General features: G+C 46.2%; 1 protein-coding gene across 1 annotated transcript in view; it reads right to left on the bottom strand.

Annotated features, from left to right (window-relative positions):
• The window catches only part of LOC144500106 (kelch-like protein 24), a 38,234-nt gene that overhangs the window by 8,648 nt on the left and 4,949 nt on the right, over positions 1–24,637 (bottom strand). Inside the window, exons 2-5 of the mRNA XM_078222881.1 lie at positions 13,452–14,773; positions 10,486–10,670; positions 8,799–8,917; positions 116–304 (exon numbers count right to left, since the gene is read on the bottom strand). Coding sequence (XP_078079007.1) covers positions 116–304; positions 8,799–8,917; positions 10,486–10,670; positions 13,452–14,323 — 1,365 coding nt within the window. The 5' untranslated portion in view covers positions 14,324–14,773. The remainder of the gene's footprint in view (positions 1–115; positions 305–8,798; positions 8,918–10,485; positions 10,671–13,451; positions 14,774–24,637) is intronic.

Raw genomic sequence — 24,637 nt, 5'->3', positions numbered from 1 at the left:
AGATTCACCTGGGATAGTTTAACGGTAGAGGGACCATTCACGGTTATAGGCACATGAATTAGATGGCCGGAACCTTTGTGCATTCTGGAGAGAAAGAAGGGAGTCTCTTGCTTACCTTGTTGGAGTTGATTTGGTTGCTGAGTGCTCCTCCTATCACGTAGAGTTTGTTTAAGCAGGCAACCACAGCTGCAGAACTCACAGCTTCCAATAAAGGTGCAGTGTAAGACCAGCAGTTCAAGTGAGGATTGTAGCACTCCACACTCAACATCCTGCTGAATCCATTAAAACCACCCACTGCATACAGCTACAAAAAGCAAGATGTGCAATCAGTTAGTGCTTACACAGGATCAAACTGCCGCAACTCATTCTCCATCATCGAACATTATTATCAAATTTGAGCAAAACTGGTACAGATCATCAGGGGAGGCGATGGCCTAGTGGTATTATCGCTAGACTATTAATCCAGAAACTCAGCTCATGCCCGAGTTCGAATCCCGCCACAGCAGATGGTGGAATTTGAACTCAACAAAATATATCTGCAATTAAGAATCTACTGATGACCATGAAACCATAACCGATTGTTGGAAAAACCCTTCTGGGTCACTAATGTCCTTTAAGGAAGGAATCTACCGTCCTTACCCAGTCTGGCCTTCATGTGACTCCAGACTCACAGCAATGTGGTTGACTCTCAACTGCCCTCCAAGGGCAACTAGGGATGGGCAATAAATGCTGGGCCAGCCAGCGATGCCCGTGTCCCACAAATGAATTTTTAAAAAGTTTGAGGAGGCAACTGATATGTTTGTGTCAATATTTTTTGAAAAAGTTTATTTTTCGTCACAAGTAGGCTTACATTAACACTGAAATGAAGTTACTGTGAAAATTCCCCAGTCGCCACACTCCGGCGCCTGTTTAGGTACACTGAGGGAGAATTTAGCATTGCCAATGCACCTAACCAGCACGTCTTTCAGACAATGGGAGCACCCAGAGGAAACCTACACAGACCATGGCAAACTCCACACAGACAGTGACCCGAGGCCAGAATTGAAGGATCCCTGGCGCTGTGAGGCAGCAGTGCTAACCACTGTGCCACCATAGATTCTAATGGTCATACATTACTACCTATGCACAGTAACAAAGAACTGGGTACAAAGAATGGTGATAACCCTTAATCTTTGGTGAACAGGGTCCCATGTGGTGAAACCTCTGTTTTTCTCCTCTTTTCTAACCTTTTCCCCTGAAGGCATTTTTAATATAGCCCCAATTCACACAGCATCATCCTCCACTCGGCCACTTGTAGGAAATAGGAGTAGGAGTGGACCATTCGGCCCCTCAACTCTGTCCCACCACTCAATTAGACCACAGCTGAACTTGGACCCCAATGCCATTATCCTGCACCATTCCACTCTCCCTTGATACCTTTAATATCTAGAAGTCTATCGGTATCAATCTGGAACATGCTCAATGATTGAGATTCCACAGCCCTCGGGGGTAGAGAACTCTGAAGATTCACCATTCGCTGGGTGAAGAAATTCCTCCTCATCTCAGTCCCAAATGGCCAGCCTCTAAGTCATAGAGTCATAGAGGTTCATAGCATGGAAACAGGCCCTTCAGCCCAACTTGTCCATGCAGCCCAATTTTTATCATTATGCTCGTCCCAATTTGAACCATATCCCTCTTTACCCAACTTACCCATGTAATTATCTAAATGCTTTTTAAAAGGCAAAATTATACCCGCCTCTACTACTACCTCTGGCAGCTCGTTCCAGACACTCACCACCCTCTGTGTCAAAAAATTGCCCCTCTGGGCTCATAGAAACATAGAAATTAGAAGCAGGATTAGGCCATTCGGCCCTTTGAGCCTGCTCCGCCATTCATTTTGATCATGACTGATCATCGAATTCAATATCCTGGTTCTTCTTCCTGCCACATCCCTTGATCCCTTTGGCCCCAAGAGGTATATCTAATTTCTTCTTGAAATCAGACAATGTTTTGGCCTCAACTACATTCTGTGGTAGTGAATTCCACACATTCACCACCCTCTGGGTGAAGAAATTTCTCCTCACCTCAGTCCTAAATTGTGAGTAGTTGAGGTCCCAGCACTGATCTCTGTGACACACCATTCACCACATCCTGTCAACTGGAAAAAAGCCCATTTATGCCAGTTCTGTTTCCAGTTGTATAAGGTTCTGTCTTCTGTCATCAAGCCAATTTTGTATCCAATTGGCTACCTCACCCTGGACCCCGTGAAATTTAACCGTATGCAACAACCTACTATGCGGTATCTTATCAAAGGTCTTGCTAAAGTCCATGTAAACAACGTCGACTGATTTGATTTGATTTACTATTGTCACATGCATTAGTATACAGAGAAAAGTATTGTTTCTTGCATGCTATACAAACAAAGCATACCATTCATAGAGAAGGAAAAGCGAGAGTGTTACAGTCATAGCTAGGGTGTAGAGAAAGATCAATTTAATGCAAGGTAGGTCCATTCAAAAGTCTGATGGCAGCAGGGAAGAACATGTTCTTGAGTCAGTTGGTATGTGACCTCAGACTTTTGTATCATTTTCCCGAAGGAAGAAGGTGAAAGAGAGAATGTCCGGGGTGCGTGGGGCCCTTAATTATGCTGGCAGCTTTGCCGAGGGAGCAGGAAGTGTAGACAGAGTCAATGGAAGGGAGGCTGATTTGCGTGATGGATTGGGCTACATTCACGATCTTTTGTAGTTTCTTGCGGTCTTGGGCAGAGTGATACAACCAGAAAAAATGCTTTCTGTGGTGCATCTGTAAAAGTTGGTGAGAGTTGTAGCTGACATGCCAAATTTCCTCAGTCTTTTGAAAAAGTAGAGGTGTTGTGAGCTTTCTTAACTATAGTGTCGGCATGGAGGGACCAGGACAGGTTGTTGGTGATCCGGACACCTAAAAACCTGAAGCTCTCGACCATTTCTACTTCGTCCCTATTGATGTCGACAGGGGCATGTTCTCCTCTACGCTTCCTGAAGTCAGTGACAATCTCCTTCATTTTGTTGACATTGAGGGAGAGATTATTGTCATCACGCCTGCACTGCCCTCATCTACCTTCTTGGTTACCCCTTCAAAAAACTTAATCAAATTAGCGAGAAATTATTTTCCACTCACAAAACATGCTGACAGTCTCTAATCAGTCCTTGCGTTTCTAAATGCCTGTAGATCCTATCTCTCAGAATACCTTCTAACAACTTATCCACTACAGACGTTTGGTTCATCGGTCTGTAGTTCCCAGGTTTTTCCCTGATTCTCTTCTTAAACAAAGGAACAACATTTGCCACCCGCCAATCTTCAGGCACTTCACCTTTGACTTTCGATGATTCAAATATCTCTGCTCGGGAACCTGCAATTTCCTCCCTAGCCTCCGACAATGTCCTGGGATACACTTCATCAGGTCTCGGGAATTTATCTATCTTGATGCACATTAAGGCTTCCAGCACCTCCTTCTCTGTAATATGTACACTCCTCGAGACATCACTATTTGTTTCCCCAAGTTCCCCAACATCCATGCTTCTCTCAACAGTAAATACTGATGAGAATTATTCATTTAGGATCTCACCCATCTCTTGTGGATCTGCACATAGATGACCTTGTTGATCCTTCAGAGGCCCTACTCACTCCTTATTCTTTTGTCCTTTATGTATTTGTAGAAGCTCTTTGGATTCTCCTTTGCCTTATCTGCCAAAACAATCTCGTGTCCCCTTTTTGCCCTCCTGATTTCTCTCTTAACTCTACTCCCACACCTTCTATACTTCTCAAGGGATCCACTTGATCCCAGCTGCCTATGCATGTCATTTGCCTCCTTCTTCTTCTTGACCAGGACCTCAATATCCCGAGTCATCCAAGGTTCCCGACTGCTGCCAGCCTTGCCCTTCACTCTAAAAGGAACGTTCTTACCCTGAACCCTGGTTAACATATTTTTGAAAACCTCCCACTTCCCAGCCATCCCTTTGCCTGCCAACAGACTCCACGAATCAACTTTTGAAAGTTCCCATCTAATATCATAAAATTGGCTTTGCCCCAATTTAGAATTTTAACTTTTGGGCCAGACCTATCATTCTCCATAGCCACCTTAAAACTAATGGAATTATGGTCACTGGTCCCAAAGTGATCCCTCACTAACACTTCTGTCACCTGTCCTTCCTTGTTTCTCAAGAGGAGGTCAAGTTTTGCCCCTTCTCTAGTCGGGCCATCCACATAGTGAATGAGAAATTCCATCTGAATACACTCAACAAATTTCTCCCCATCCAAGCCTCTAATACTATGGCTGTCCCAGTCAATGTTGGGAAAGTTAAAGTCCCCTACTATTACCACCCTATTTTTCTTGGAGCTACCTGTAATCTCCTTACATATTTGCTCCTCAACTTCCTGTTGACTATTTGGGGGCCTGTAGTACAATCCTATTAAAGTGATCTCCCCCTTCTTATTTTTCAGTTCTACCCATATAGACTCAGTGGGCAAACCCTCAAATATATCCCCTCTCAGTAATGCCGTGATGTTTTCCCTTATCAAAAACGCAACTCCCCCTCCTTATCCTGGTTCTAGAGCTCCCACCAGCCAGAGGAAGCATCCAACCTGCAACTACCCTGTCGATCCCTGTAAGAATTTTGAACACTTCAATCAGATTACCTTTCATTCTTCTGAACTCTGGAGAAGACAGGCCCTATCTCCTCAATCTCTCCTCAGGATAATCCTGCCATCCTAAGAATCAGTATGGCAAATATGACGCCACTGTTCAAAAAAGGAGGTAGACAAAAGGCGGGTAACTATAGGCTGGTTAGCTTAACTTCTGTAGTAGGGAAAATGCTTGAATCTATCATCAAGGAAGAAATAGAGAGACATCTGGATATAAATTGTCCCATTGGTAAGACACAGCATGGGTTCGTGAAGGGAAGGTCAGATTTGACTAATTTGATGGAATTCTTTGAGAACATTACATATGCAGTGGACAATGGGGAACCTGTGGATGTGGTATATCTGGATTTCCAGAAGGCATTTGACAAGGTGCCGCACCAAAGATTGCGACGTAAGATAAAGGTGCACAGTGTCACAGGTAATGTATTAGCATGGATAGAGGATTGGTTAACTAACAAAAAGCAAAGAGTGGGGGTAAATGGGTGTTTTTCTGGTTGGCGATCAGTGACTAGGGATGTGCCTCAGGGATCAGTGTTGGGACTGCAATTGTTTCCAATTTACATAGATGATTTAGAGTTGGGGACCAAGTGTAGTGTGTCAGAATTCGCAGATGACACTAAGATGGTGGCAGAGCAAAGTGTGCAGAGGATGCTGAAAGTCTGCAAAAGGATATAGATAGTCCAAGTGAGTGGGTGAGGGTCTGGCAGATGGAGTACAATGTTGGTAAATGTGCGGTCACAGAAATCACAGAACAGAAATCACAGAAACCCTACAATGCAGAAGGAGGCCATTCGGCCCATCGAGTCTGCACCGCCCACAATCCCACCCAGGCCCTACCCCCACATTTTATACCCGCTAATCCCTCTAACCTACGCATCTCAGGACTCTAAGGGACAATTTTTAACCTGGCCAATCAACCTAACCCGCACACCTTTGGACATCCATTTTGGTAGGAATAACAGTAAAATGGACTATTATTTAAATGATAAAAAATTGCAGCATGCTGCTTTGCAGAGTGACCTGGGTGTCCTTGTGCAGGAATCTAAAGGAGTTGGTTTGCAGGTGCAGCAGGTAATTAAGAAGGCAAAGAGGGATGGAGTTATTATAACAGCGAGGTTATGTTGCAGCTGTATAAGGTGCTGGTGAGGCCACACCTGGAGTACTGTGTACAGTTTTGGTCTCCTTACTTGAGAAAGGATATACTGGCACTGGAGGGGGTGCAGAGGAGATTCACTAGGTTGATTCCGGAGTTGAGAGGGTTGGCCTTTGAGGAGAGACTGAGTAGACTGGGGCTATACTCATTGGAATTCAGAAGAATGAGGGGAGATCTCACAGAAACATATAAGGTTATGAGGGGAATAGATAAGATAGAAGCAGGGAAATTGTTTCCACTGGTGGGTGAAACTAGAACTAGGGGCCATAGCCTCAAAATAAGGGGAAGCAGATTTAGGACTGAGTTGAGGAGGAACTTCTTCACACAAAGGGTTGTGAATCTGGAATTCCCTGCCCAGTGAAGCAGTTGAGGGTAACTCATTGAATGTTTTTAAGGCAAGGATAGATACATTTTTGAACAGTAAAGGAATTAAGGGTTATGGTGAGCGGGCGGGTAAGTGGAGCTGAGTCCACAAAAAGAGCAGCCATGATCTTATTGAATGGCGGAGCAGGCTCGAGGGGCCAGACGGCCTACTCCTGCTTCTAGTTCTTATGTTCTGATTAAACCTTCAGTGCACTCCTTCTGTGGAGTAAGGGTAAGGAAACTCAAAAGTCACCACCGAGGCTCTTTACAATTTCAGCAAGACTCTTTAACTCCTGTACTCCAGTCCTCTTACAGTTACTCAGGCAAATAGGTACAGGAGAAGGCCATTCAGCCCCTCTTTCCATTGGATCATGGGTAAATGGGTATTGATGATCCAAGGTGGCACCAGAGCGTTTTGACTTTTGCGAGCTGTGCCCAGCATACCTTCCAATTCTATCTTTCACTCTCGTTCCATGCTTTTAAAACTCTACTCTAACTCTTATACATTCTGCACGCTCTCCTTTCCTTCCCGATGAACGGTATACTTTGTCTGCGTAGCGCGCAAGAAACAATACTTTTCACTGTATACTAATACATGTTCCAACAATAAATCAAATCAAATCAAAATTATTTTTTGAACTCCATCTACCTTCTTTGGTTCCATTACCTTCCATACCCTTACCCAACAATACTAATCACTGCTCTCCATGGAATCAATACAGTGTAGAAAGAGGCCATTTGGCCCATCGAGTCTGTACCGACTCTCCAAAAGAGCATTCTACCCAAGGCCCATGCATTCACCCTATTCCCGTAACTCTGCACATTCATCATGGATAATCCACCTAATCTGCACATTTTTGGACTGTAGGAGGAAACCAGAGGAAAACCCACTCAGACACGGGGAGAACGTGCAGACTTCACATAGTCACCTGAGGGCCGGAATTGAACAGAGTCCCTGACGCTGTGAGGCAGCAGTGCTAACCACTGTGCCATTGCAGTATTTTACCTTTGTAAAATATCTAATAATCTCAGTTTTGAATTTTTTAATTGTCAGCCCCTCCAGCACTATAGCTTTCTGAGGGAGAAAGTTCCAGGTTGCCACTTGCCTTTGTCCGACAAAGTGCTCTCTGATATCCCACTGAATGGCCGAGATCTGGCTAACTCCTCTAATCATCTTAAACACCTCAATTGTATTATCTCTCATCCTCCTATAAGGGGAGGTGGATGTGTAGTGGTACAGTCACTGGATAAGTAACCCAGAGAGCCAGGGTAATTCGCTGGGGACCCGGGGGTTCGAATCCCACAGTGGCGAAATTTAAAATCAATGAAAATCTGAAATTAAAAGTCTAATGATGAGCATGTAACATAAAAACCCTTTATGTTTAGGGAAGGAAATCTGCCGTCCTTATCCGGCCTGGCCTACTCCAGAGCCACAAAAATGTGCTTGACTCTTAAATGCTCTTAGGGATGGACAATAAATGCAGGCCCAGATGCCCACATCCCATGAACAAATTAAAAAAAGGGACACAGGCTGGTCCATGCTTGTCACCAATTTAATGGAGGGGAGGCGATGGCCTAGTGGTATTATTGCTAAACTAATAATCCAGAAACTCAGCTAATGTTCTGGGGACCCGGGTTCGAATCCCGCCACGGCAGATGGTGGAATTTGAATTCAAAAAAGGAATGTGGAATTAAGAATCTACTGATGACCATGAAACCATTGTCGATTGTTGGAAAAACCCATCTGGGTCACTAATGTCCTTTAGGGAAGGAAATCTGCCGTCCTGGTCTGGCCCACATATGACTCCAGAGATACAGCAATGTGGTTGACTCTCAACTGCCCTCCAAGGGCAACTAGGGATGGGCAATAAATGCTGGCCCGCCAGTGACACACATGTCCCATGAATGAATAAAAAATAATCTGTCTATGGGTACATGAGAAGCAGGAATAGGCCGTTCGGCTGATCTGATTTTGGCTTTAACTCCACTCTCTTAACTCCCTTGCTGATCAAAAATCCGTCTAACTCAGCCTTGAATATATTCAATGATGAAATTCCACCTCATCTCTGAGGAAGCCCCTTGATTTGAAACTGTGCCCCCTAGTTCTAGATTCCCCATGAGGGGGAAACAGCCTCTCAGCATCCACCCTGTGAAGCCCCCTCAGAATCTTCAGACATTCCCCCCTTCCTACCAGGGATCATCCTTGAGACACTGAGGCAAGACTTGTACCAATTGAGACAGTGCTGACCAACAACAATCTAAACCAGTTACACCGTGATAACACATTCACAGAAACAAAAACTCACATATAAGAACATAAGAACAAGGAGCAGGAGTAGACCATCTGGCCCCTCGAGCCTGCTCTGTTATTCAATAAGATCATGGCTGATCTTTTCGTGGACTCAGGTCCACTTACCCGCTCGCTCACCATAGCCCTTAATTCCTTTACTGTTCAAAAATGAGAGGGAACACTTTCATGTTCCCTCTCATTCACATACAATGTGATCAACGATGTAATTGACGGATGAGGTAGGCTCCAAGGGCTGAGTGTTCCTGCTATCAGGTTATCCCAGCCATTTGTGAAGAACAATATCTAGTCAGTATGTCATTGCCTGGTTCCTACCTGGCCTTTCAGTGTTACCAATCTGTGCCGCCATCTTCCTTTGTTTAAAGAAGCCACTCGGACCCAGATATTGAGCTTTGAGTTATACATCCACACATCATTACTGTACAGATTCCCACCTGGAAAGGAAAATCCACATGATATTTTATTCCATATTGGCAGTGTGTATTTAAGAATATCATTGCATCTAATCTGTTCATCAGAAGTAGCGCTTTACATGATTTATTTCAGAATACACCCAGACAAACAGAACAGAAAAGAAATACTTGCATTTATATAGTGCCTTTCACACCCAACCAATGTGTCTAAACATTTTGCAGCCAATGAAATCATTTTGGAAGTCAAATTGTGCACAGCAAGCTCCCACAAACATCAATGTGATACTGAGCGAATAATCAGTTTCTCCTTGCGATGTTGGTTGAGGAGTAAATGTTGGCCAGGACCCCAGGGACACCCCCCTGCTCTCCTTCCAAATAGTTGCAAAGGTTATTTCACCTTCTCATAAGAGAGCAGACAAAGCCTCACTGTAATGTCAAGTAAAAGACAGCACTGCGGAGAGTGCAGCACTCTCACAGGACTGCACTGGAGTGTCCGCACGGGGCTTTGTGCTCAGGTGCTGGAGTGGTGCCCGAACCCTGAGCCTTGAGACACAGAGGCAAGACTTGTATCAATTGAGAGAGTGCTGACCAACAACAACCTAAACCAGTTACACCGTGATAACACATTCACAGAAACAAAAACACACGTAGAAACACACTCCCATGTTCCCACTCATTCACATACAACCACATTTGTGTTCTCACACATTCACAATCAAACACACTCCCATGTTCCCACTCATGGGAAAGCGATGGCCTTGTGGTATCATCGCTAGACTATTAATCCAGAAACTCAGCTAATGTTCCAGGGACCCGGGATCGAATCCCACCATGGCAGATGGTGGAATTTGAATTCAATAAAAATAATATCTGGAATTAAGAATCCGCTGATGACCATGAAGCCATTGTCGATTGATGGAAAAACCCATCTGGTTCACTAATGTCCTTTAGGGAAGGAAATCTGCCGTCCTTACCTGGTCTGGCCTACATGTGACTCCAGAGCCACAGCAATGGTTGACTCTCACCTGCCCCCTGAAATGGCCTGGCAAGCCACTCAGTTCAAGGGCAACTAGGGATGGGCAATATATTCTGGCCCAGCCAGCGATGCCCATGTACCACGAAATAATTTTTTTTAAATTCACATACAAACATACTCCCATGTTCTCACACATTCACATACAAACACGTGTATTCCCACTCATTCACATGCAAACACGTGTGTTCCCATTCATTCACATACAAACACATGTGGGTTTCCACACATTCACATATAAACACGTGTTCCCACTCATTCACATACAAACACGTGTGTTCTCACACATTCACATAGAAAAACACGTGTTCCCACACATTCACAGACAAACACGTGTTCCCACACATTCACAGACAAACACGTGTTCCCACACATTCACATACAAACATGTGTATTCCCACTCATTCACATACAAACACGTGTTCCCACTCATTCACATACAAACACACATGTTCCCACTCATTCACATACAAGCACATGTGTGTTCCCACTCATTCACATCGCCTTCACAGGTTCTCCGATGCAGGCACCGCAATCCCAGGCGACCATTTCTAACCTGAGAGGAAGATATCATTCCGTAAGGCACATACAGCGAACTCAGATTTGGAATAGTCTGGTATCTTGGTCAGTTGTGCCCATTCTCCAGTGCTTGGGTTGTATTGCTGGGTGTATGGCAGCATTGTGTAACCTTTCCTGTCGCAACCTCCCACCATGACGATAACTTCCGCCACGTTCATGAATCTGAGCAAAAGAAAAGTCTCAGTGATTAAGGCTGGGTTTCCAGCTGGGTCCACGAAATGGAAACAAAAGCGTCGCAGAATTGTTCCCATGCGGAAGGAGGCCATTTGGCCCATTGTGTCTGCACCAGCTCTCCAAGTAAGCAAGCCGCCTAGTGCCATTCTCCCAAAGTTTTGTTTATCTATTAGTGTCACAAGTAGGCTTACATTAACACTGCAGTGAAGTTACTGTGAAAATCCCCTAGTCGCCACACTCGGCACCTGTTCGGGTACACTGAGGGAGAATTTAGCATGGCCAATGCACCTAACCAGCACGTTTTTGGACTGTGGGAGGAAACCGGAGCACCTGGAGGAAACCCACGCAGACACAAGGAGAATGTGCAAACTCCGCACAGTGACGCAAGCCGGGAATCGAACTCGTGTCCCTGGCACTGTGAGGCAGCAGTGCTAACCCCTGTGCTACCGTGCCCATCTTCTCCCTGTAACTATACACACTCTTTCTTTTCAGATAATAGTCTAATTCTCTTTTGAATACTTCAACTGTCCCTTCATCCACCACACTCTCAGGCAGTGTATTCCAGATCCTAACCACTCACTGCGTGAATAAGTTTCTCCTCATGTCACTTTTACCTCTTTCGCCATTAACTTTAAATTTGTGCTGTTTCATTCTTGATCCTTCCACCAGTGGGAGTAGTTTCACTGTCTCCTCTGTCCATAAGGTGTACCTGCATTCTCACACACCTACAGGCTCGAGACTATTGGAGATTGCTATCTCTCAGGGACATGGCACTTTACAGCTAATGAAGTAGTTTTGCATTGTAATCACTGTCGTAATGCAGAAGCCGCGGCAATTAACAGAAGTCTCCAAGATTATGAGGGGCATGGTCAGAGTGGATAGTCAGAAGCTTTCTCCCCAGAGTGGAAGAGTCAATTATGAGGGGGCAAAGGCTCAAGGTGCGAGGGGCAAGGTTTAAAGGAAATGTACGAGGCAAGTTTTTACCCAGAGGTTGGTGGGTGCCTGGAACTCGCTACCAGGGGAGGTAGTGGAAGCAGATATGATAGTGACTTTTAAGGGGCATCTGGACAAATACATGAATAGGATGGAAATGGAGAGATATGGTCCCCGGAAGGGTAGGTAGGGTTTTAGTTCAGTCGGGCAGCATGATCAGTGCTGGCTTGGAGGGCCGAAGGGCCTGTTCCTGTGCTGTAATTTTCTTTGTTCTTTAACTTTGTGCATAGCCAGTTCCTACAAACAGAACCTGGTGCAATAACCAGAAACCCAGTTTGCACGTGATGTTGTTCAAGGCACTGAGGAGAATGTTTCTGTTCCTTTTCAATAAAACCTTAAGAAATAGGCCATTCGGCCCCTCGAGCCTGCTCCATCATTCAATAGGATCATGGCTGCTCCGACATTCCTCACATTCACTTTCCTGTCCTTTCCCCGTAACCCTTGATTCCCTTACTGATCAAAACTCTATCCATCTCACCCTTAAATATAGAGAAGGACTCTGCCCCCACAGCTCCCTGTGACAAGGAGTTCCAAAGCCTCACAACCGTCAGAGAGAAGAAATTCATCCTCATCTCAGTCTTAAATTAGCACCCTTTTATTTTCAAAATAATTAAAAGAATCGTTAGTGTCTGCCTGTGAGAGCGGATGGGATCTCAGTTTATTGTCTCATTCAAAAGATGGTCTGTTACCATGAGAGACCTTTGCTTCCTTGCTCTACAAAACATTTTTGCTGGGGGCAATGATGTTCCTGCAAAATGATTTGATTTACATTACTATATACAGAACACCAGAACAAGCTACATCTCCTCTCTTAACCCCTTATAACTCATCCTCTCTCAGTAAGTGACATCACTATGACACAGCCCCTTCCACACATGCTCAGTAAATTTAGAATGATTAGAATTAACCCTATACTCTACAGACAGCATTTCTGACAGTGCAGCACTCTGTCAGCACAGCAGTAGAGTGTTACAGAATTGTTACGGCACAGCAGGAGGCCATTTGGCCCATAATCATAGAATAGAATCACAGAATCCCTACAGTCCAGAAGGAGGCCATTCAGCCCATCGTGTCTGCACCAACAACAATCCCACCCAGGCGCTATTCCCTTAACCCCATGTATTTACCCTGCTAATCCACCTGACACTAAGGGGCAATTTAGCATGGCCAATCCACCTAACCCACACATCTTTGGAGTGTGGAGGAAACCGGAGCACCCGGAGGAAACCCACACAGACACAGGGAGAACGTGCAGACTCCACATAGACAGTGACGAAGGCCGGAATTGAACCCGGGTCCCTGGCGCTGTGAGGCAGCAGTGCTAACCACTGCTGGTTGTGTCTGCATCAGATCTCCAAACGAGCATCAGTTGGGATTACGCGGTCAAGGGACTGATAGGGAGGGTGGCTTGAACATGTAAAGTTTATTTACTAGTCACAAGTAAGGCTTATATTAACACTGCAATGAAGTTACTGTGAAAATCCCCTAGTCGCCACACTCCGGGTTACACTGAAGGAGAATTCAGCACAGACAATGCACCCTAACCAGCACGTCTTTCGGACTGTGGGAGGAAACCGGAGCACCCGGAGGAAACTCATGCAGTCACGGGGAGAACGTGCAGACTCCGCACAGTGACCCAAGCCGGGAATCCAATCCGGGTCCCTGGCGCTGTGAGGCAGCAGTGCTAACCACTGTGCCACCATGCCACCCTCTGGCAGGGAGGTAAGAGTGTATTTGAGCCAAGGTAGAAGTGTTTAACAAAAAGGTTCAACTTACTTCCTCGGTCTTGTCCTTGGAGACACGATCTCATTGCCAAAGATGTGATACCTCCTCGCTTCTTGAAGCAAGGGCAAGCACTCCTTCGAGCTCAGAATAAGCTCGTCCGTTTCAACCTTCTCAACAAAATATATCGGATTTAATAAGGGAATTCGAACCCGCTCCAACAGCTCTTTCAGCACGTGGCTCCGATTGGACACCTCATGGTGGACCCAATGCATCACAGCTTCAAAGACGGTCTCCTCCTTCGTAACAGCCAAGAGGTCACTGGACAGCAGGTCGCACAGGTCATCCTTGGACAACTGCAAAAATTCCTCGTGCTGGATCACATCTGAAAAATGTTCCAGGAGAAATCTCCTGCTTTTCTCTGACAAGGCTTGGATGGAGAAGTGGTTGGCAAAACTCAAGAAGCCGAGGCAATTACAAGAGTCCAGTTGGTTCTCCAAGAATTCCACACAAGCTTGTCGGAGCACCAGGATCTGGAAGAGGTCAGACGCCTCCAATAGATTCTGAACATTGTCCTCTCTGATGTTCACCCCCGCTCCGTACATATAATCAATCACACAGTCCATGGTGTCTGTAGAGATCCCTTTGATGTCCACAGTGTCCTGCTGCCTTTCCTGGAGATCAGTGCTGAACATCTTCCTGAAGTAGATGCTGCTAGCAGAGAGTGTGGCACGATGGCAGTGGAACTCATGGCCTTCGATACAAAGCACGATATCGGTGAAGAGTCTGCTCTTACGGAAAGCATTCAGGTTGCTTAAGACATCTTCAGCGTGACATGCCTTTAGGTTCAGGTCTGTGGCGGGAGCCTTGGTGGCTGTTTGCATCTCTCCTGCTGAGTGTTCTGTAACTGAGTTTCCAAATCCCATGACTGGCTGCAATGATCTCCCCTTTTATCCAGACATTCAAAATATATGTAATGAATAAAACTCCCCCGACCACTTGGGATAATGCCACTCACATAGGTACTCCTAAATCCCTCTGAGAACCACCTTATGTCTTTCACTAGGAACCTAAGGAGGCCATTCGGCCTATCCTAGCTGTGCTGGCCCTTTGAAAGACCTACCCAAGCAGCTTGATTCCCTTCTCTCTCCCCACAGTTCTGCTTCTTTTTTTATCTTTTCCAATATTTATCCAACTCTTATTTTCAAAGTTCCGACTAAATCTGCTCCCACCAGTTTTTTTAAAGAGTGCCTTCAAGATCGCGCCAACTCAGTGTGTTAAAAAAAAAGTCTCGTCATTTCCCCTGTGGTTCGAGTGATTTTCAGTCAATTGTAAGACCAGAAAGTGCTGGATAAATCCAGAGGGTCCGGCAGTATCTGTGGAGCGAGAAACAGAGTTAACGTTTTGAGTCCAACCTGACTCTTCTACAGAACCGCTTCCGCAGTATTTTGCTTTTATCATTAATCAGTTGTTTGACAATACAGAATCGCTGCAAAGAGAGATGGGTCACCAACAATTTTCATCTTATAAGTTCATAAGATATAGGAGCAGAATTAGGCCATTCAGCCCATCGAGTCCGCTCCAGCATTCGATCATGGCTGATACGCTCCTCATCCCTATTTTTCTGCCTTCTCCCCATAACCCTTCAACCCATTACCAATTAAAAATCTGTCTAACTCCTTCTTAAATTTACTCATTGTCCCAGCATCCACCGCACTTTGGGGTAGCAAATTCTACAGATCACAGATTACTACAGTGGAGAAGAAGCCCTTTGGCCCATCGAGTCTGCACCGATGCATGAACCGCCCTGACCTGCTGCCCTAATCTCATTTGCCAGCACTTGGCCCATAGCCTTGAATGTTATGGCGTGCCAAGTATTCATCCAAGTACTTTTTAAAGGATGTGAGGCATCCCGCCTCCACCAACATTTGTCAACATTAAGAGCATTCAAATGGTTATTGGATAAACATATGGATGATATTGGAATAGTGTAGATTAGAGGGGCTTTAGATTGGTTCCACTGGTCGGCGCAACATCGAGGGCCGAAGGGCCTGTACTGCGCTGTAATGTTCTATGTTCTATGTACCACCCCCCCAGGCAGTGCATTCCAGACCGTCACCACCCTCTGGGTAAAAAATCTTGCACTCATCAAGACAAATACAAGAATACCAAATTTCAAACACTCGCAGAACATAGAACATAGAACATAGAACATTACAGCGCAGAACAGGCCCTTCGGCCCACGATGTTGCACCGACCAGTTAAAAAAAAAAACTGTGACCCTCCAACCTAAACCAATTTCTTTTCGTCCATGAACCTATCTACGGATCTCTTAAACGCCCCCAAACTAGGCGCATTTACTACTGATGCTGGCAGGGCATTCCAATCCCTCACCACCCTCTGGGTAAAGAACCTACCCCTGACATCGGTTCTATAACTACCCCCCCTCAATTTAAAGCCATGCCCCCTCGTGCTGGATTTCTCCATCAGAGGAAAAAGGCTATCACTATCCACCCTATCTAAACCTCTAATCATCTTATATGTTTCAATAAGATCCCCTCTTAGCCGCCGCCTTTCCAGCGAAAACAATCCCAAATCCCTCAGCCTCTCCTCATAGGATCTCCCCTCCATACCAGGCAACATCCTGGTAAACCTCCTCTGCACCCTCTCCAAAGCCTCCACATCCTTCCTGTAATGTGGGGACCAGAACTGCACACAGTACTCCAAGTGCGGCCGCACCAGAGTTGTGTACAGTTGCAACATAACGCTACGACTCCTAAATTCAATCCCCCTACCAATAAACGCCAAGACACCATATGCCTTCTTAACAACCTTATCTACTTGATTCCCAACTTTCAGGGATCTATGCACACATACACCTAGATCCCTCTGCTCCTCCACACTATTCAAAGTCCTCCCGTTAGCCCTATACTCAACACATCTGTTATTCCTACCAAAGTGAATTACCTCACACTTCTCCGCATTAAACTCCATCCGCCACCTCTCGGCCCAACTTTGCAACCTGTCTAAGTCTTCCTGCAAACTACGACACCCTTCCTCACTGTCTACCACACCACCGACTTTGGTGTCATCAGCAAATTTGCTAATCCACCCAACTATACCCTCATCCAGATCATTAATAAATATTACAAACAGCAGTGGCCCCAAAACAGATCCCTGAGGTACACCACTTGTAACCGCACTCCATGATGAATATTTACTATCAACCACCACCCTCTGTTTCCTATCCGCTAGCCAATTCCTGATCCAATTTCCTAGATCACCCCCAATCCCATACATCTGCATTTTCTGCAGAAGCCTACCATGGTGAATCTTATCAAACGCCTTACTAAAATCCATATATACCACGTCCACTGCCTTGCCCCCATCCACCTCCTTGGTCACTTTCTCAAAAAACTCAGGAGCAGAAGGATGCTGATTGGTCAGCAGGTCAATTCTGACTGGCTGAGACATTATCATGAGAGAACATCAGGGAATTATAAGCCCCCAAAGCTCCTGGGCAAATCAAAAAAAGGCGCAAGGTTTCTCTGAAGGAGAGTCGCTATCCTAAGGAGACTGTACAATAGCGAGACAGGAGCAGAAACACAGTAAAGATCGAAGCTGCCTCTCACCTTGCTGTCTCAGCCACCTAACCTTCTGTTCTCTTCCTGCAGTCCAGACACAACAATCTCTGGCAGCCACTGCCTGTGCCACGCTGCGCACAAACATCCCAGACCCACTCGAATGCACACTCTGACCATCTCCATGTCTGCCCCTTGCTGTTTGACAGTGTTGGCCCAGCGGGTCCAGGGTATATAAGAGCAGGGATGTACTGCCGAGGCTGTATAAGGCTCTGGTCCATTTGGAATACTGTGAGCAGTTCTGGGCCCCATACTAAGGAAGGATGTACTGGCCTTCAAGGGGCTCCAAAGGATGTTCACAAGAATGATCCCAGGAATGAAGGGTTTGTCATTTCAGGAGCAGTTGAGGAGTCTGAGTCTGTACTGTTTAGAAGGATGAGGGAAGGGATCTAATTGAAACTTACAGAATACTGAGAGGCCTAGATAGAGTGGACTTGGAGAGGATGTTTCCACTAGTGGGAGAGACTAGAACGCGACACAATCTCAGTGAAGGGACGCTCCTTTAAAACTGAGATAAGGAGGAATTTCCTCAGCCAGAGGGTGGTGAATCTGTGGAACTCATTGCCACAGAGGACTGTGAAGGCCAAGTCATTAAGTGCCCGCAACAAATTCAGGCTCATTGCTTACAGTCCCCCCCCCCCCCCCCCCCCCAATCTTGGGTGCATGTAAGCAATCCCACATGGGCTTCCTTGTCATGCTCCAATGGTAAGAACCGCACCCCCCCACCCCCGCCCCCCTGCCAGCCATTGGTTTAATACCAGCCGTGGCAGGATGAGGGCCTTAAGTGATTATTAATTGATATGGGTTTCAGGTGAGAAGGGAGAGATACAAAAGGGTCCAGAGAGGCAATTTTTTCACACAGAGGGTGGTGAGTGCCTGGAACAAGCTGCCAGAGGCAGAAGCGGAGGTGGGTACAAGATTGTCTTCTGAAAAGCATTTAGACAGTTACATCGGTAAGATGGGTACAGAGAGATATGAGCCAAACGTGGGCAATTGGGACTAGCTTAGTGGTTTAAAAAAAAAGGGCAGCATTTATGAATTGGGCCAAAGGGCCTGATTCCATGCTGTAAACCTCTATGGCTCTGTGGCTACCTAAGGGGTTCAGTTAGCAGCGAGATAGGAAGATTATCCACAGGCCTTCCAGCCATGGACCTGCAGCCCACCTGCCTAATTAAAGGGGGAGGGCAGTGGCGTAATGGTATTGTCTCTGGACTAGTAATCCAGCGACCCTGGGTAACACTCTGGGGACCCGGGTTTGAATCCCACCATGGCAGATGGTGAAATTCAAATTCAATAAAAATCTGGGATTAAAAGTCTAATTATGAAACCATTGTCGATCGTGGTAAAAACCCATCTGGTTCACGAATGTTCTTTAGGGAAGGAAATCTGTCGTCCTTACCCGGTCTGGCCTACATGTGACTCCAGAGCCACAGCAATGTGGTTGACTCTGAAATGCCCACTGAATTGACATTCGGCATTCAGTTCAAGGGCAATAAGAGATGGACAATGACCCAGCCAATGACGCCTCCATCTCTGGACTGAATAGAAACCCACCACCAACCCCCCCACCATCAAAATCATTATGGGGAGGGCATTAAATCATTAAATTCCACCCGTTAACTCTCCCCACAGACGCTGCCTGGCCTGCTGAGTATTTCCAGTTCTTCCTGCTTTTATTTCAGGTATTTTGTGCACTGGGTCACCGTCAGACAATGCCTCAATCTGACAATTCTCCTCCTTGCTTTCAACCCACTCCACGGAAGCCTCCCCGTGTATCTGCGTACTCTCCTCCAACCCTACAACCCTCTGATATGCTTACATTCCTCCAATTCTGATCTCTTGCACATCTCCAGTTGTGGTGAACCTTAAGGTGCCGGGGCCCTCAGCTTTGCCATTCCCCCACTAAGCCACCCCACCTCCCGACATCCCTCCTTCTTTAAGATGCTCCTTAACACCTACCCCTTTGACCAAGTTTTTTGATCCCCAGTCCTAATATTTCCTTATGTGTCTAACACGGGCGGCACAGTGGTTAGCACTACTGCTTCACAGCGCCAGGGACCTGGGTTCGATTCCCGGCTTGGATCACTGTCTGTGTGGAGTTTGCACATTCTCCCCGTGTCTGCGTGGGTTTCCTCCGGGTGCTCCAGTTTCCTCCCACATTCTGAAAGACGTGCTGGTTAGGGTGCATTGACCTGGAGAGGTGCCGGACTGTGACGAGTAGGGGATTTTCACAGTATCTTTATTGCAATGGGAATGTAAGCCTTACTTGTGACTAATAAATAAACTTTAAAATGTTAATGCCTGTTCCTGAGAATTACCTTGCGACCTTTTACTACGGAAAAAGATATATACAAGTCATTCTTCGTTATCTGTGGAATTCCCCGCCCAGTGAAGCAGCTGAGGCTACCTCATTGAATGTTTTTAAGGCAAGGATAGATACATTTTTGAACAGTAAAGGAATTAAGGGTTATGGTGAGCGGGCGGGTAAGTGGAGCTGAGTCCACAAAAAGATCAGCCATGATCTTATTGAATGGCGGAGAAGGCTCGAGGGGCCAAATGGCCAACTCCTGCTCCTAGTTCTTACGTTCTTATCTCCCTACATCAGTCCAAACGTGTCTTTTACTTGTTTTAACACACAATCCCTAGCTAACAAACATGCTCTGGGCTTATCACTCCTGTACTGTTTTATTACAGGACCCATTCAACCCTGATAGTCTGAAAGGAGAGACAAGAATCAGCCAGCGTAGCCTTCTGTCCACAGCAATGCAGGGTCAGAAAATCTATCGCTATCTGCTGATGAAATGAGGCAGTTATAAACGTTTACAGCATGGTAACAGGCCCGTCAGCCCAACTTGTCCATGCCGCCCAGTTTTGTACCCACTAAGCTAGCCCCAATTGCCTGCATTTGCCCCATTTCCCTCTATACCCATCCTAACAATGTAACTGTCAAAATGCTTTTTAAAAGACAAACTTTTTCTATAGGCTGCCCAATAGTGACAGGGAGGTGGAGGAGCAGATAGGGAAACAGATCCTGGAGAGTTGCAATAATAGCAGAGTTGTTGTGTTGGGAGACTTTAATTTCCCAAACATAGATTGGAATATCCCTAGGGTAAGGGGGTTGGATGGGGAGGAGTTTGTTAGGTGTGTTCAGGAGGGTTTCCTGACACAGCATGTGGACAAGCCTACAAGAGGAGAGGCTGTACTTGATCTGATACTGACCAAATGAGCCTGGACAGGTGTCAGATCTCTCAGTGGGAGAGCATCTTGGGGATAGCGATCATAACTCTATCTCCTTTATGCTTGCATTGGAAAAAGAGAGGATCAGGCAAGCTAGCAAAGCATTTATATGGAGTAAGGGGAAATATGAAGACATAAGGCAGCAAATTAGAGGAGTAAATTGGAAGGAGGTATTCTCGGGGAAATCTACTGAAGAGAGGTGGTAGTTTTTCAAGGAATGTCTGTCTAGGGTTCTACAGGACAATGTTCCGAGCAGACAGGGAGGAGTTGGTAGGTTAAAGGAACCGTGGTGCACGAAAGCTGTGCGGGACCTAGTCGAGAAGAAAAGGAAAGCGTACAAAAGGTTCAGAGAGCTTGGCGAAGATAGGGATCTAGATGAGTATACGGCTTGTAGGAAGGGACTAAAGAAGGAAATTAGGAGAGCCAGAAGGGGTCACGAGAAGGCCTTGGCAAGTAGAATTAAGGAAAACCCGAAGGCGTTCTATAAATATGTGAAGAGTAAAAGGATGAGACGTGAAGGAATAGGGCCTATAAAAGGTGAAGGTGGGAAAATCAGTACGGAACCAGTAGAAATGGCAGAGGTGCTTAATGAGTATTTTGCCTCGGTTTTCACAGAGGAGAAGGACATGGGTGGATATACTGCGGGCTTGTGGTGGACTGAAAAGATTGAGTATGTGGGCTTTAACAAAGAGGTTGTGCTGGAATCTTTGAATGGCATCAAGATAGATAAGTCACCGGGTCCGGATGGGATGTACCCTAGGTTATTGTGGGAGGCGAGGGAAGAGATTGCAAAGCCTCTGGCGATGATCTTTGCGTCGTCGATGGAGACGGGAGAGGTGCCGGAGGATTGGAGGTTTGTGGATGTGGTTCCTATTTTCAAGAAGGGGAATAGGGATAGCCCAGGAAATTACCGACCGGTGAGTCTAACCTCAGTGGTTGGTGAGCTGATGGAGAAGATCCTGAGGGACAAGATTTATGAGCATTTAGAGAGGTTTAGTATGCTCAAGAATACTCAGCATGGCTTTGTCAAAGGCAGATCGTGCCTTATGAGCCTGGTGGAGTTCTTCGAAAATGTGACTAAACACGTTGACAAAGGGAAAGCGGTAGATGTGGTTTATATGGATTTTAGCAAGGCGTTCGATAAGGTCCCCCATGCAAGGCTTCTCGAAAAAGTGAGAGGGCATTGGGATCCAAGGGGCTGCTGCCCTATGGATCCAGAACTGGCTTGCCCAAAGGAGGCAGAGAGTGGGTATAGATGGGTCTTTTTCTAATTGGAGGTCGGTCACCAGTGGTGTGCCCCAGGGGTCTGTTCTGGGACCCTTGCTGTTTGCCATTTTCATAAATGACCTGGATGAGGAAGTGGAGGGATGGGTTGGTAAGTTTGCCGATGACACGAAGGTTGGTGGGGTTGTGGATAGTCTGGAGGGATGTCAGAAGTTACAGAGGGACATAGATAGGATGCAAGACTGGGCGGAGAAGTGGCAGATGGACTTCAACCCAGATAAATGCGTAGTGGTCCATTTTGGCAGGTCGAATGGGATGAAGGAGTACAATATAAAGGGAAAGACTCTTAGTACGGTAGAGGATCAGAAGGACCTTGGGCTCCGGGTCCATAGGACTCTAAAATCGGCCCTGCAGGTGGAGGAGGTGGTTAAGAAGGCGTAGGGTGTGCTGGCCTTTATCAATCGAGGGATTGGGTTTAGGAGTCCGGGTATCATGATGCAGCTATATAAGACCCTCGTCAGACCCCACTTGGAGTACTGTGCTCAGTTCTGGTCGCCTCATTACAGGAAGGATGTGGAAAAGATTGAAAGGGTGCAGAGGAGATTTACAAGGATGTTGCCTGGATTGAGTGGCATGCCTTATGAGGATAGGCTGAGGGAGCTCGGTCTTTTCTCCTTGGAGAGACGTAGGATGAGAGGAGACCTAATAGAGGTACATAAGATGTTGAGAGGCATAGATCGGGTGGACTCTCAGAGGCCTTTTCCCAGGGTGGAAATGTCTGCTACAAGAGGACACAGGTTTAAGGTGCTGGGGGGTAGGTACAGGGGAAATGGTAGGGGGAAGGTTTTCACACAGAGGGTCGTGGGCGAGTGGAATCGGCTGCCGATTTTAAGAGACTCCTGGATGAGTACATGGGACTTAATAGGATGGAGGGTGATAGGTAGGCCTAAAAGGTAGGGATATGTTCGGCACAACTTGTGGGGCCGAAGGGCCTGTTTTGTGCTGTAGTTTTCTATGTTTCTAACTTGTACCCGCCTCTACTACTACCTTTGGCAGTTTGTTCCAGACACTCACCTATTCTGTGTGAAAAAGTTGCCCCTCTGGACCTTTTGTATCTCTCCCTTCTCACCTTAAACCTCTGCCCTCCAATTTTTTTCTCCCCTATCTTTAGGAAAAGATGTTGACTATCTAGCTGATCTATTTACCTCATTATTTTATAGACCTCTACAAGATCACCCCTCAGCCTCCTACGCTCCAGAGAAAAAAGTCCCAGTCTATCCAGCCGCTCCTTATAACTCATCCTTATAACTCAGTTGTATGGTTCTGGCACAGCACAGCAGTGCTAACCACTGTGCCACCAAAAATAGAATGACAAAACAGGAGGCCATTCGGCCCATCACCTCTTTGTTGGTTCTTTGGTCAGACTATTTTTAATCCTTTATTAGATGTGAGCAAAGTCAACATTTATTTGCCCATCCCTAATTGCCCCTTGAGAAGATGGTGGTGATCTTCCTTCTTGAACCGCTGCAGTCCCTGTGGTGTAGGTACACCCACAATGCTGTTAGGGAGGGAGTTCCAGGATTTCGACCCAGTGACAGTGAAGGAATGGCGATATATTTCCAAGTCAGGATGGTGAGTGGCTTGAAGGGGATCTTGCAGGTGGTGGTGTTCCCATGTATCTGCTGCCCTTGTCCTCCCAGATGGTAGAGGTTGAAAATTTGGAAGGTGGTACCAAAGGAAACTTGGTGAGTTATTGCAGTGGTACGCACTGCTGCTACTGTGCGTCAGTGGGGTAGGGAGTGAATGTTGAAGATGGTGGATGGGGTGCCAATCAAGTTGGGCTACTCTGACCCAGGATGTGTCAAACATCTTGAATGTTGTTCGAGCTGCATTCATTCAGACAAGTGGAGAGTATTCCATCACAGTCCTGTGTCTTGTCGATGGTGGATTTGTGGAGTCAGGAAGTGAGTTACTCTCCGCAGAATTTCCAATCTCTGACCTGCTCTGGTAGCCACAGTATTCATATGGCTAGTCCAATTCAAGGGCTGCACGGTGGCACAGTGGTTAGCACTGCTGCCTCACAACACCAGAGACCTGGGTTCAATTCCCAGGTTGGGTCACTGTCTGTGTGGAGTCTGCACGTTCTCCATGTGTCTGTTTCCTCTGGGTGCTCCAGTTTCCTCCCACAGTCCAACAGACATGCTGGTTAGGTGCATTGGCTGTGCTAAATTCTCCCTCAGTGTACCCAAACAAGGTGCCGGTGTGTGGCGACAAGGGGATTTTCACAGTAACTTCATTGCAGAGTTACTTGTAACACTAATAAAATAAGCTTTAAATTCAGTTTCTGGTCAATGGTAACCCTCAGAATATTGATAGTGGGGGATTCAGTGATGATAATGCCATTGATTGTCAAGGGAAGGCGGTTAGATTCTAATCCCAATCCTCTACTCTTTTCCCATTGCTATTTCAATTATTTGCCTTCAACTATTTATCCAATACCCTTTTGACAATTACTATTGAATCTTTTTCCCCATCCTGCTGGCATGTTCGCTTCACATTCACATATCACTCGACTAGTAATCCAGAGGCTATAGCAGCTGTTGGAATTTAAATTCAGTTAATAAATCTGGACGATAAAGCTAGTCTCAATATTAGAATCATAGAATCCTACAGTGCCCATCGAGTCTGCACCGACCACAATCCCACCCAGACCCCATCCCCATGATTTACCCTTGCTTGTCCCCCTAATACCAAGGGGCAATTTAGCATGGTCAATCCATATAACCCGCACACCTTTGGACTGTGGGAGGAAACCTGAGAACCCGGAGGAAATCCACGCAGACACAGGAGAATGTGCAGACTCCACACAGACAGTGACCCAAGCCAGGACTTCATCCCGGGTCCCTGGCGCTGTGAGGCAGCAGTGCTAATCACTCTGCCGCCATGCTGCCTAGTGACCATGATTGTCATAAAGATCCATCTGGTTCACTACTGTCTCTTAGGGAAGAAAACCTGCCGTCCTTACCCAGTCTGGCCTACATGTGACTCCAGAGCCACAGAAAGGTGGTTGACTCTTAACTGCGCCTCTGAAATGACCGAGCGAGACACTCAGTTCAAGGCCAATTTGGGATGGGCAAT

This window comes from Mustelus asterias, chromosome 10 (assembly GCF_964213995.1).
Source record: "Mustelus asterias chromosome 10, sMusAst1.hap1.1, whole genome shotgun sequence".
NCBI lineage: Eukaryota > Metazoa > Chordata > Chondrichthyes > Carcharhiniformes > Triakidae > Mustelus > Mustelus asterias.
This window is presented reverse-complemented; position numbering and strand designations above follow the sequence as displayed.